Genomic DNA, 13,157 nt, shown 5'->3' on the forward strand with positions numbered 1-13,157 from the left:
GGAGGCGAGGCTATCATGACTAGACCCACAAAAATGGCTCGAAAAACGTACCCAGAAAGGCAAAAAGTCTTGCGTTTTGGTTTTGAAGTTCAAGGTTCAAGTTCAGTTTGTTAATTTCAAAAAAACGGTCTTGTCGTAGAAATGTTACGATTTTGACCATACAGGGAAGTCCTCATTTCGACTTTACAACGCCCGTCCCCCGTCCGCCATCTTGTCCGTGTTTGTGCGCCGGGAGTATCTTTGCATTTTTCGCCCTCCTTTTTAGACCTTATCGCCCCAAAGCAGAAAGCCGTGTCTTTTAGCAACGCTTCTGCAGCCATAAGAAAATCCATTACCATGGAAACAAGACTCACAATCATAAAAAGGTTGGAGAAAGGAGAGATGCGAACACCAAGGCTTCAGTCAATCAACCGTGGTGACAATTATTAAAGACAAAGCCCGTATTTTAGCGCATGTGAAGGGTTCCATTAGTATGTCGGATTCAATGATCACAAAACAAGGTTCTTTGGTACTTGTCGAGATGGAGAGAAATGAGGACCAGGTTCCTTGGCAATAGCTATGCACGGCCTCCCCCTCTTCCTCTCGGCAGTAATGCTAAGTACATTACCTGATTTCAATGTATTTGTTTTTTTATACAAAGTATTTTGATGTCAATTGTGACTTTAATGGCGGCGTCCGACTTGGGTCGAAATTCGAGTCAAGTCGCTCCTGTAGGAACGGATCTCAGTCGTAGACCGAGGACTCCTCGTGTTTAAATTTGACTGGTGCGTCTCTTTTTAAAGTACCACCTCTAAAAATACTTGGCTCTCCGAGTACCATCCATAATGACCAATAACAATAACAGGATCAAGTACTCATCAAAAAGGACACTTTATGAGGTTTTATTCCTGAAACGTCAGGTGGGGTAGATGCTCCAACATACCCTCGATCCTAATGAGAATAAGCGCTGGAGAAATGTTTATTAATACATTATAGAAAAATATATCGGCCACAGAACTGCATTTATGTAGTTTACATTTACTTTTAATAACTTGGCTATATATGTTTAACTATTTGTATGTCTCAAAATATGTGAGAATTTAATGAAAATAAACAGTTGCATTTAAAATAATTGCAATATTTTTTGTTTAATCCCATCGATAAAAATGACCTGCCCTATCGGTCCAATTTCAAACTCAAATGTGGTCCTCGAGCACAAATATTTTCCTAACCCTGTGAAAGGGAACGCCTCCAAAGCAAGCGCTAATCAGAAGTGGCAGATGGGCGACACTAAATTATAAAACTTTTCTATCTCCGTCGTGTAATATAGATGGCGCAATCTTTTTTTTTGGGGGGGGGGGTGTGGCACCAGGGCCCATTCAGCATCGCTCGTCGGTTTAATTAACGTTTTTATTGACCTCAAATCACCAAACAAAGAAAAAGGATGCATCTGCAAAGTCACAGGTGAGACCTTTGCGGGGACAGATGGCGGCACGAAATTAGAAATGGCGGCGGCGCTGTGACGCCGTAGGTACGGCGATGATGATTTCATTAGTGCCCGTCTGCAAGTCACAGCTTCCAGGAGCTGCTTTGAGGACGTGACTCCCCCCACCGAGGAATTATTCATCCAATCGCTCGCAAATGAAAAGGAACGAGCCTTGAGTCCCCGTGCCGGAGGTTATTTACAGAGATTCGTCGTTCAGTGCAAATTGTCAAAGCTATCTAAACGATAAGCTTAAAGCAGACTGATAAGAGCTAATATTAGCGTCAAGGCTAATTCGACTCGAAATATTTTCCCTCATTGTAGTGTGTCCTCCACTCTGATTATTAAACTCTACACCCTAAATCAAACACTTGAGTAAATAAACAGAGCACTGAGTTTACTGTATCTTTATTTTCTCCATTCTCGTGACACTGTAGTAAAGCAAAGAAAATTTATTTGTAGAGCGCATTTCATACGCGAGCGAACTCAATGTGCTTTACATGATTAAAGGCATTTGAAAACAAAGAGATAAAACATTTAAAACAGGATAAAAATAATGAAAATGACAGACAAAATATATATGTATAAAAAAGGCAATTAAAACTGCATACAGTGCAAGTAAGATGATCCAAAAGTGGATGTATTCTAAAAAAGTATGAGGGGGGGAAAAAAGAAGAGTTTTCAACCTAGATTTAAAAACATTCCCACTTGGGGTTAACCTCACCTCTGTTGGCAACTTATTCCATTTGTGTGCAGCGTAATAGCTAAATGCTGCTTCGCCATGTTTGCTTTGGACTCTGCGCTCCACCTTTTGACCGAGCCGGTCGATCTCAGAGCTCTACTGGGTTTGTATTCCGGAAGCGTTTCTTTCATGTATTCAGGACCTGAATCATTTAGTGATTTATAGACTAGTAGCAGAACTTTAAAATCTATTCTAAAGCTGACTGGAAGCCAGTGCAAGGACTTTAGGATTGGCGTTATATGCTCTGACCGCTTTGTTTGGGTCAGAACGCGGGCTGCAGCATTCTGAATGAGCTGCAGCTGTTTAATACTCTTTTTTTGGGGGGGGGAGTCCAATTAGAAGACCATTACAATAGTCAAGTCTACTCGACATAAAAGCATGGACGAGCTTTTCCTGGTCTGGTGGACACATATAAGACTTCACTCTTGATATGTTCTTCAGATGGTAGAAGGCAGTTTTTGTGATTAATTTGATATGATTGTTGAAAGTTAGGTCGGAATCAATCGGAACACCAAAGTTTCGGACTTGGTCTTTGGTTTTTATAGATAGAGAGTCCAGGTGTTTACTAACAGCAGTTCTCTTTATTATATAGTACAAATTAATACCTTTGTGGATTATCCACTGTAATAAATAATGTACTTTTTACGATATTTCCCACAGTAGTGACCTCCATTCTTAATAGACGGAACTGTCAAATTAATTGCTGAGCATGTACTCTGGGCCACTAAATACCCAAATAAAATCTCCCCATTCGCGCGAATACAGACAGTAGTATTATTCTTCCCTCAAATGTTGTCCTCCGTTCTAATCGACGCTTCTAATCACCAGGCGCATCATCTCCTCGAATAAATAAGTCACGGAGCTAACGCCTAATAAATTCTGCAGTCGAGTAACCAAACGCACCATCTAAAGTCTTGCATGGTCATCGTTTTTAAAATATTGCCCTTCGCTGTCACTCTAACGGCGTGCTCGGATGTATTGGACGCCATGCGCCGTCGTCGACTGTAAGAAATGAAACCTGTGCCCTTAATAGAACAACCTGCCACGCGAGTTCAGCAATCTGACAACGTTCTGTTTTGCCGTATTTCCTTAAATGGCGTCCTCGGTTTTAACGCGATCCAATTCGTCACTCCGCTCAACACTAATAACAAAAAAAAAAAGCACTGAACTCCAAATAAAACACGCGGTGCTCTCAAGTTGCTTCAATAAAGCCACATTTATCGTATTTATGTATTTCAACGAACAAAAGATGTCGTGCCCAAGTTCAATACTGGGTGCAATGTGATCAGGGCGCGTCCAAAATATTACAAATAAATCTCCTCGGGGGTTGTCTAAAATAAGTGGACGGGGTGAAGGTCTATTTTCAGCTTCTTGACTCTGTGAGTTCAAGTTGCAGATTCCTTAATCAGGATCATTTTATTTATACACTCTTATGACCTGGATGCATGTTATCCAAGTAAGAGGAAGCCGGGGGGGGGGGGGGTGCTCCGGTCTGGGTGCATTCCTTCAAAGATCATCGAAATGTTGACACACACACACACACAGGTTGATCCTGGATGCCAGGGTTCTCTGGAGTTTCTGGTGTGAGTCTGGCCTCCTCCTCCTCCTCCACTTGAATGCCTTCAGGCATTCAGACGCCCTGGCAGCTTGTGTGACTCACTTGTTGGACGCAGCAGAGGTCACTTGGATCTGTAGCCTCATACTTTTTTTTTTTATTATTAGCGTATCTGATTAAATCGCGCTGAAAGCTTGAGCAGAATTTTGCATCTTTTATTGTTTTTTTTTCACAGATGTCTGAAGGTTTTAAAACATATTAAGGCTCCGTCACACCTTGACGTTCTGGTCGACGTTCTCTGAACATTTCAATCGTTCTATTTTTCAGCGTTCTCAAACGCGGATGACACATCTGGCGTGTGATTAACGTGCGTCTAACGCATGACTTAACGTGTCTGATGCACGAGAAGCGTGTAACAGCGACCAAATACGATACCCCTGAAAACCATTAGCGTGTGCTAACGTGTCACCGGCGCGCGACGAGCGATTTGTCAACGTTAGACGAGCGTGTCGGGCGTGGGACTAAACGGGTGAATAACGACAGAATAGCGTTTTGCCGGCGTGTCATTTTTACAGTGGAACGGGAACGAAAACGTTGGAAATTTCATACTCACTTCAGTTGTTCTCGTGAGTTTGAACAGTCAGCATCCTGCGGCCTAGACGAAAAAAAGGTGGGGGTGCGGACTTCAGCAACTCGCGCTGCAAGTAAGGATGCAAAGCATCGGTGACGCTCAATGGACGCCAAAGGACGTTCGTTTGACTTTACACGCTGTGCGCGCTAGGGGATTGTTCGGTGGTAGTTGAGAGGTCGCCAGTGAGTCGTTGACTACAAAGCAAACGATTAACAACCAAGTAACGCTACAGTAACGACTGACTAACGAACTTTTGTGCACGTTCGAAACTTTTTTTCCGGACCGGCGTTCTCCGCCGATTCCCAGCGATCATTGACGTTCACTAGCGTTCAACCAACGCTCTTCTGGCGCTATCCCGGCGACCATTGGTGACTACCAACGTTTCCTCAAACGCTATTGAACGCTGACCAGAACGTCATGGTGTGACGGGGCCATAAACCTATACAGTGGTGCCTTGGGATTCCGGTGGCCGTGAAGCCAGTCGTCATGTCGCGTTTTTTTTTTTGTTTTTTTTTTTTTTGCTTTCGTTTTGACTTGTGAGCTCAAACTTTACGCTTGACTCACTTAGCACACATTAAGCAGCAATTTAGCAAATAGCGAACAATCCATCAAGTGGTTTCAAGATGGGGTAACGCCGCATCTCATTTGAAGTTAAAAGTCAAACTAAACTTAAAGCAAAGAGAACTACATGCGATGTACTTAAAAACGAGCAAACAGTGCGTCCTTAAGACCAGACTTTAGATCAACAAGCTAAATGCTAACATAAATGGCAAATGTCATTGACACGTTAACGGTAGCATCGGTAGTCACGATTTTACAAAAATTTGAAAGAACACATACAGACAGATAATATAACAATACTCACAGCCATATACTGTATGTTTCATCCTCTATGGAAAATTACTCTTACTCCGACTTATTAATTAGTAATAAAGAAGGAGTAGTCTCTTGTTCTTCATTTGTGTCTGCATGACTGTTATTACACAGCACTGCCTCCGGTGGGCAGGATGGGCACGCCAGAAGGAGCAACCCGCTGCATTGGATTGCAGCATTTAATCATGTTGCACAAACTGCTTGATGCTTTACATTCTATTTGTTATCCATCTATTTGTTTAAAGTACAATATTGTCGAGTACATTATTTCTATGCATCCTTTTTTTCCACATATTCACACAACTTTGTTTGTGTCCTCAGTCCCGCGGGACCACGGCCGCAACACAGTGCTGGACTTTGACATCGAGCTGGGCAACACGGCCGATGAAGCCAAGGACGACGCCGGTGAGCCACAGCACGCATTTCAATGAGTCAAATTTGCAGCATTTGTCGTGGGGGGGGGAAATGATATTTTGGGATGGGGGCGGGGGAGGAAGAATTAGCCACATATCGCACAAAGCTCTTTATAGTGGCATTCAGGGCAATTTATTCAAAGTTTTTCTTTGAACTTCTACTGCTTGCACAAAAAAAAAAACAAAACTGTTTTGAAGTTATATCATACATTTAAAGTACAGCGAGGAGTTTAAATACAGTGTCATCCATCCATTTTCTTAGCCCCTTATCCTCACAAGGGTCGTGGGAGTGCCGGAGCCTATCCCAGCTGTCAACGGGCAGGAGGCGGGGTACACCCTGAACTGGTTGCCAGCTAATCGTAGGGCACATAGCGACAAACAATCACAGTCACAGTTACAATCACACCTCGGGCCAATTTTGAGTGTCCAATTTATGGTGCGTGTTTTTGGGATGTGGGAGGAAACCGGAGTAGCCGGAGGAAACCCACGTAGGCACGAGGAGAACGTGCAATCTCCACACAGGCGGGACAGGATCAAACCTTAAAGTTTGGGCCTCACAGTTCTGAGGTTGCGAGTTCAATCCCGGACCCGCCTGTGTGTGCGTTTGCATGTTCTCCCCGTGCCAGCGTGGGTTTTTTCGGGCACTCCGGTTTCCTCCCACATCCCAAAAACACGCAACATTAACTGGACACTCTAAATTGGCCCGAGGTGTCATTGTGACTGTTTGTCGCTGTGTGCCCTGCGCATGGCTGGCGACCAGTTCAGGGTGTACCCCGCCTCCTGCCCGTTGACGGCTGGGATAGGCTCCAGCATTCCCCGCGACCCTCGTGAGGATAAGCAGCAAAGAAAATGGATGGATGATAAATGGATAGAACATAACGTTCTGGTTTGTGTCATCTAACATTCATTTATTTTAATGTCCCACTTTTGCTTTGATAAATAAAACGTGATTTCTTATAATATTGTGAATTAATTCACATAACTTTCAAACTTCGGTTTCATTCAAATTTGATTGGGAGGTTTGATCTTTTTTTTTTTTCTGCAGATAAACATAAATGTTTTTCTGACACTTTCTTTTTTCCTGAAAAAATTCCAATTGATTTTTATTTTATTTTTTTTCCAAGATACAAAATAAGATCTTTTTTCTTGTCGCGTCGTGAGTTTATTTCGGTCAATTCACAACCTCCGCCTGTCTTTGAAGTTGCGTGTTCTCTTCCCGCCGGACAGATTCGGGCTTCCTGAGCTGCTCTTTCGACGACGGCCTGTGCGGATGGATCCGAGACAAAGACGGCGACGTGCACTGGGAGACCACGCCGGACCCGGCAGGTAAACGGAAGGCCGGCGAGCTCGTTAGGCAACGTAAACAATGCATCCGTCTTGGACTCAATGACGGGAGACGAGATGGAGACCCCCGGGATGCCGCTGAGTGACACTTTCGACTCGGATTACCGACGGTTTTGTTCTGTAGCTTTACATAAGGCGGACATGTTTGAACTGCGTTGACGCGAGTCGGCGCTGGACAAACATGAAGTTAGAGCTCGCGCCGTCTTCGGAATGATGGATTCGATTTTGCCAGACTCAAGACTGCTACTTTAAAGTTGCACTTCAAATTATACAAATGGTCTTTTTTGTTGTTGTTTTTTTTCTCTCAAAAGGATATTTTCCCTCAAAATCAAAACATTGAAAACATTGTTCGGGGGGGGGACAAAAACAACTATCCAATGGGCAAAAAAAAAAGAACTCTAATTTTTTTATTTAAGATACTATACTATATATTTTTTAAATCCCCCAGATAGTACAAACATTTCCTGGAATCTTCAATCATTCTCTAAACTCTCTAAACTTCACTTGTTTTGTTTAAACTTAATTTTATTAAAATTACTGATATTTCAATAACTTTTTTTTTTTTTATTTGACATTTTCCTTGGTATTTTTTGCCTCCCTTTTAGGGTTTGAAAAATCACTTCTTGATTCCAACTTTTATCTTGCAAAGTAGCTTTCTAATCCAATAAATGATACTTTTCTCTAAAAAAAAAAAAAAAAATGTAAAAATATTGTCCATGCATCCATATTTTTATAACGATTGTCCGACAGCTGGTTTTGAAACCCAATTGCGGTCATAAAATTGTGACCTGTTAAAATGAACATTTTCTTCATAAAGCATTTTAATTTATTCACCGACCTTTGTGATTATCGCATTCAGGTCTATGTAGGAATTTAAACGTTTTCTAACCATGCAATTTTTCCAATTTTTAGATCAAAAATGAATTTCTTGAATAAAATACTTGATTTTTCTAATCCAATTTACCTTCTCACGTGCAAAACAAGTAGAGTACCGTAATTCTCTTATTCTATAAGCCTCAGTACACAGAGTTTAGCGCTAGCGTTAACGCGATGCTAGAGTTCAGCGCTAGCATTAACATGACGCTAGCGTTAAACTCTTTCTGTGTACCAAGGCTTATAACCAAGTGTGCTAGCGCCACGCTAACGCTAGCGCCGCATCACCGCATAAATTGCAGGGTTGAAAGCGTGTGAAAAAAGTCGCGGCCTGTAGGCCGGAAATTACGGTATTTCCTTCTAAAAGACCCGAAAAGGAAGATGGCTCGCATGGAAATACATTTGTTAGGGTGTCAAAGCAAAAGGTGGCGTCGTAAACTTTCTCACAGTTTGCTCAAGGGATTCTGCCTGTTGTACGGGTACAGCTAGTGGTACGGAGGCGCCCCCTATGGGTAAAAAGCCCTGCTGCAGTGAAGTTCAGTTGTATTGAATACATTTTCATTGATTTCTTTTTCAACAATTATTAATTACTGTTATATTTGCTTACTATGATATAAAACATGCTTGTATGATTCAAACATCTGTTATTTTTTTGTGAACCCAAATATTTTGTAGGTGGAACTCGCCAATCAGAATAATGAAGAATTTTTTGCATGTTTTACACGGACTGAAATGTGCCGTTTCGCTGCCCAGGCGGTCGCTACCTCACCATCCCCGAAGTGGGCAAGAAGAGGACGGGGCGGGGGGCGAGGCTGGTCCTCCCGCTGGCCCCGCCCTGGAACGAGGGCAACCTTTGCCTGTCGTTCCGCCACAAGCTGGCGGGCCACCACGTCGGCATGCTGCAGGTGTTCGTGAAGAAGGGCGCCCGCTACAGCCCGGCCGTGTGGGGGAGGACGGGCGGCAACAGCTGGAGGCACACCCAGATAACCTTGTGGGGGGCGGGCCTGGAGAGCGTAAGTCTCCAAGGATTTCCACGAGTTGGCGCGCTTGGAGGAGTCGAGCAACTTTTGATAGTTGATAGCTTTGTAGTTGACCTTGATTAATCAGTGACGTTTTTCTCCAAACAATTTCCGTGATAACGAGAGAGTCCTCGGTTTCAGACTGTTTCGACTTCACAACGCCCGTGGCCCGGCCGCCATTTTGTCTGGTTTGTCCGCGTTTGTGCGTCGGGAGTATCTTTGCATTTTTCGACATTATCGCCCCAAAGAAGAAAGTTCTATCTTTTTAGCAATGCTTCTCCAGCCAAAAAAAAAACCCCATTACCATGGAAACGAAGCTCAAGATCATAAAAATATTGGAGAAAGGAGAAAACACCGACGCCACCAAGGCTTCAGTCGGGCGACCGCGGTGACAATTATTAGAGATAAAGCCCGTATTTTAGCACATGTGAAGGGTCCCGGATGTCGGACACAATGATCACAAAACAAGGTTCTTTGGTACTTGTCGAGATGGAGAAGATTGAGGACCGGGTTCCTTTGCAATGGGTTGTGTTCACGTTCAAACGGCGGCCATTTTCGATCCCTGAGCTCCCGTTACCCATACGTAGGTAAGGCGGACGACGTTATGTTCCTAACCGCATTTATTGAAGACGCAACCGATAGCACATCAAGCCCAGACTGACTACTAGCCCACCTGGCATACACACATCATGGGACTCAGCACAATACTGCACCTTTGTGACGCAGTTCTATGATCTTTTACTCGATGTGACAGAAATCACGGAAAACGAAAGGCGATAGAATATTATTTTCTTTAATATTGAGAGAAACTCCATTTATTCTATTTTTTTTTTCAAAAAGTAAAACCTGTATATTAGTTCACCACAAGCAAAGCGAAATGTTTATTTGTTTAAAATTTGACGACAACGAGAGAAAGACAAAAGAATAAACACATCCAGTATTTCACAAAATTCTCAAATCTTTCAAGTGACTAAGAGAAAACGATCTTAACTGTAATGTCGGCCTTCTGAAAAGAGTATCGATTAAGCTAGTTAGCTTAGCTCAGCGACACGATTAGCACAACGGAGGTTGAGACCGGGCAGCGTGATAGCAGCGTCGGGCAATCGTCCACAATGCTAAGTCTCCATGGAGCGCAGAGCCACAGAACGTCCAAAGTCTATCGTCGAAAGCGTTAGATGACGTCCCCGCTTAAGCAGCCGGACTCCTGTACCGGATCCCGAGGCTGTGAAGAGCGCGCCGACTAGCGACTCCGGAAAAAGCGTCAGCCAATTGGCGAGAGTTGCCGAGGAAAAGTCAGAAGAAGGCTCTCTGATGGTCAGCAAGTCCTCTCTTGTGTACTTGAGTCCCGAGACGCCCGTGAAACACAAAAACGCAAACGGTAACCGAGAGTATTCCGTAGACGTCCACACTGGGTACGCGTTAGCTAGGGAGGTTAAATGGCAGCAAAAAAATGTGACGTCAGTGAAAAGAACTCATAGCTCAGCACAGCCCCCCCTTCTTCTTCTCCATCCATGCTAAGTACATCATCTCGTTTTTTTCAATGTATTTGTTTTTTTTATACAAAGTATTTTGATGTCAATTCTGACTTTAACGGCGGAATCCGACTTAAGTCGAAATTCGAGTCAATTCGCGACTGTAGGAACGGATCTCAGTCGTAGACCGAGGACTCCCATGTATTCCAAATGTTTTCCCACGACGAAGGACTTTGGTTCATGGCCGCGACCCGCTGAAACTGTGACTGACCCCCCCCCCCCCCCCCCCCCCCTCCTACAGGTGGTGCTGAAGGGCGAGCGGGGACGAGGGCGAAGCGGCGAGATGGCGGTGGACGACGTCTCGCTAGCGAGGGGCTCCTGCACGGACGATCGCGGCCCGACGAGTCTCTGAAGCGGCGGCTCGAGGGCGGAATCGCGAAGAGAAAACAATCGGAAGGTGGTCTGGATGAGACGTGACCCCGCCCCCCACCCCCTGTTTGGACTCCTCTTCGCATATGGCGCCTCCTTGCGTCCGATCCAGCGAACAGCAGCGGATTGTGCTTCTCGAAATGCAAAGACTGAACTGGACGCCAGCCTCGTCTGAGCCCGCGAGGTTCCCATGGTAACGTCCGCTCGCAAACACCCCCCCCAGTCGCATTTCTCTTCTTATTCATCTGATCAAATCGACAACACATCAGCTCCACGAGATGCAAAAAAGAAAAAAATTCTTCACAAAAACAAACTTTGTCATTGCACGTGGGGGGAAAAAAAAACCGCCGGGCGCAAAATGCCGCAGTTGTTTTTTTTTGTTTTTTTTATGGCAAAGTAATGTTTTGGAAAGTTGAAATTTGATAAAAACAAGAGCAGAGTACAGTCAACCCTTGTTTATATTTTTGTGTTTGAGTCACACACAGTTGGTGAAAATCTTCTAATTTTACTCCTCCCATATCCTTAAAACACATTTTAACCCATTTAAAACACTCTTGAACTTATTAAAAACACATTTCATGGAGTATTCCTGAGCCCCTGCCTAGAATTTGGAGACACTTGTATAAAATTATTTTGAGTCAAATAATATTTGTCACTCCAAGTTGGAGTTTACTCTGAATTTGACACAAAAAAAGGACAATCAAACATTGTTAATTTAAATAAAAATATTCAACCGAGCCACAAAATTTCACCGGACACAAGATGGCTAGCTTGATGCTAACACGGGATGCGAAATGCTACAGATGTACTAATGTAGATTAGATTTGATGTTGCGGTGATGATAATAAACCATCAGAAAAAAAAAATGTTTTTATCGGGTGAATTTCCAATCCGAGGCTGTGCCGCCCGGCATGTTGCAGCGCAGACTGGTACTACTGCGAAGGCGCGCAACTCTAAAATGGGACCTGTCTGTAAACTGGAAAAAGCAATTCAAAATATTTTTTTAAAAACACAATTACTTCAAAATCTGCGTTATCTGCAGAGGCGGGAAACATAAAACTGCGATATTGTGGCGGATCGCGTTGCAGTGTTTTAAGAGAGAAGGGGGGGAAAAAAAACATGAAATATTGCTGAAACGATTTCATGGTTTGTACGAGAAAATGTAAAATTACAAAAATAAATTTGACATTTTATGCTGAAGTTTTTTTTTTTTTTTTTCAGGAAAAAGTTGCTGGATTACCAGAATTGTTATTTTTTTTATAGGCAAAAAGTTTGAGTATTGTTCCAATGAGTCACAATTTAGATTAAAGTTGCCTTTTTATGTGGGGTGGGCAATTTAAGAGGAAATATTTTTTAAAGCATTAATAGTATTTCACTAAGACTAAATATATTTAACATGGAGCATTTTTTTTATTTGGGGAGGAAAGTCATATTTTGTTGAGAAAAGTTAAATAGAGATTTAGCAAAATTTATGAAAAAAAAATGGATATCGCATGATGAACACAATTTTTGGGAATTAAAATACCGGAAGTAATATTGCGGGAATAAATCTATAATTTATACAAAAATAAAGAAAAAAATTTGCTGGGGAAAAAAAAAAAAAAAAACCGATCAAAATATCTCAATTTCACAAGCAAAAAGTTGAGATTGTAACGAGTAATAAGAATCCACAGATGGTCAAAGTCAATTTCTTCTTGAATTACTTCATGTATTATTCAAGTATTCCATTTTTTTCTCCATGAAATGACGTTATGAAAATTCCCTTTTTCCATCCAAATTTCACTCTCATAAAATGGCAACTTTTTTATTCCCCCCGTGATATGAAATGTGCGACTGGATTTTCATCATGTTGTGGTCACACAAAAACTTACCAGCTTCAGTTTTTAAATCTTTTTTTTTTTTTTTTTTTGTCCATCGCTCAGTCATGAGATCAAGCCATCGATTTTAAAGTATATGCTTTATTGTACAATTATCTATCAAGTGCCGTTTGTTACAGCCAACTTTGAAGCCTTTTACAGATTGTGTTCCTTTTAATGTACATACTCAAATTTGTTGTGCGCTTTAGACATATAAAAATGTAAATCCGCCCGTGTTAAAGAAGGAAACTTCGAAATGCTTGTGATACTTTTTTTTTTTTTTTTTAATCAAACAGCATTCATTGTTGAATGAATACATTTTCTCAACGCTCCCATAACCTGTAAAGTACATTTATTATATGTAATGATGATTATGAAGGGCACTGGATGATGGATTTTTTTTTTTTTTTTTTACGTTTCATCATATGCATGTTCACCATATTTAAATTTAGTGCGGAGCAGAATGTAAATAAAACGTGTTTGTCTGA

General features: G+C 42.3%; 1 protein-coding gene across 3 annotated transcripts in view; it reads left to right on the forward strand.

Moving 5' to 3' along the window:
* npnta (nephronectin a) overlaps positions 1-12,953 on the forward strand; it is a 64,813-nt gene extending 51,860 nt beyond the window's left edge. For all 3 annotated transcript variants that reach the window (XM_061830651.1, XM_061830652.1, XM_061830653.1), the window contains 4 exons: positions 5,585-5,668; positions 6,904-7,002; positions 8,647-8,906; positions 10,686-12,953. In XM_061830651.1, coding sequence (XP_061686635.1) covers positions 5,585-5,668; positions 6,904-7,002; positions 8,647-8,906; positions 10,686-10,796 — 554 coding nt within the window. In that variant the 3' untranslated portion in view covers positions 10,797-12,953. The remainder of the gene's footprint in view (positions 1-5,584; positions 5,669-6,903; positions 7,003-8,646; positions 8,907-10,685) is intronic.
* Positions 12,954-13,157: the final 204 nt, after the last annotated feature.

The sequence above is a fragment of the Syngnathoides biaculeatus genome, chromosome 9, assembly GCF_019802595.1.
Source record: "Syngnathoides biaculeatus isolate LvHL_M chromosome 9, ASM1980259v1, whole genome shotgun sequence".
NCBI lineage: Eukaryota > Metazoa > Chordata > Actinopteri > Syngnathiformes > Syngnathidae > Syngnathoides > Syngnathoides biaculeatus.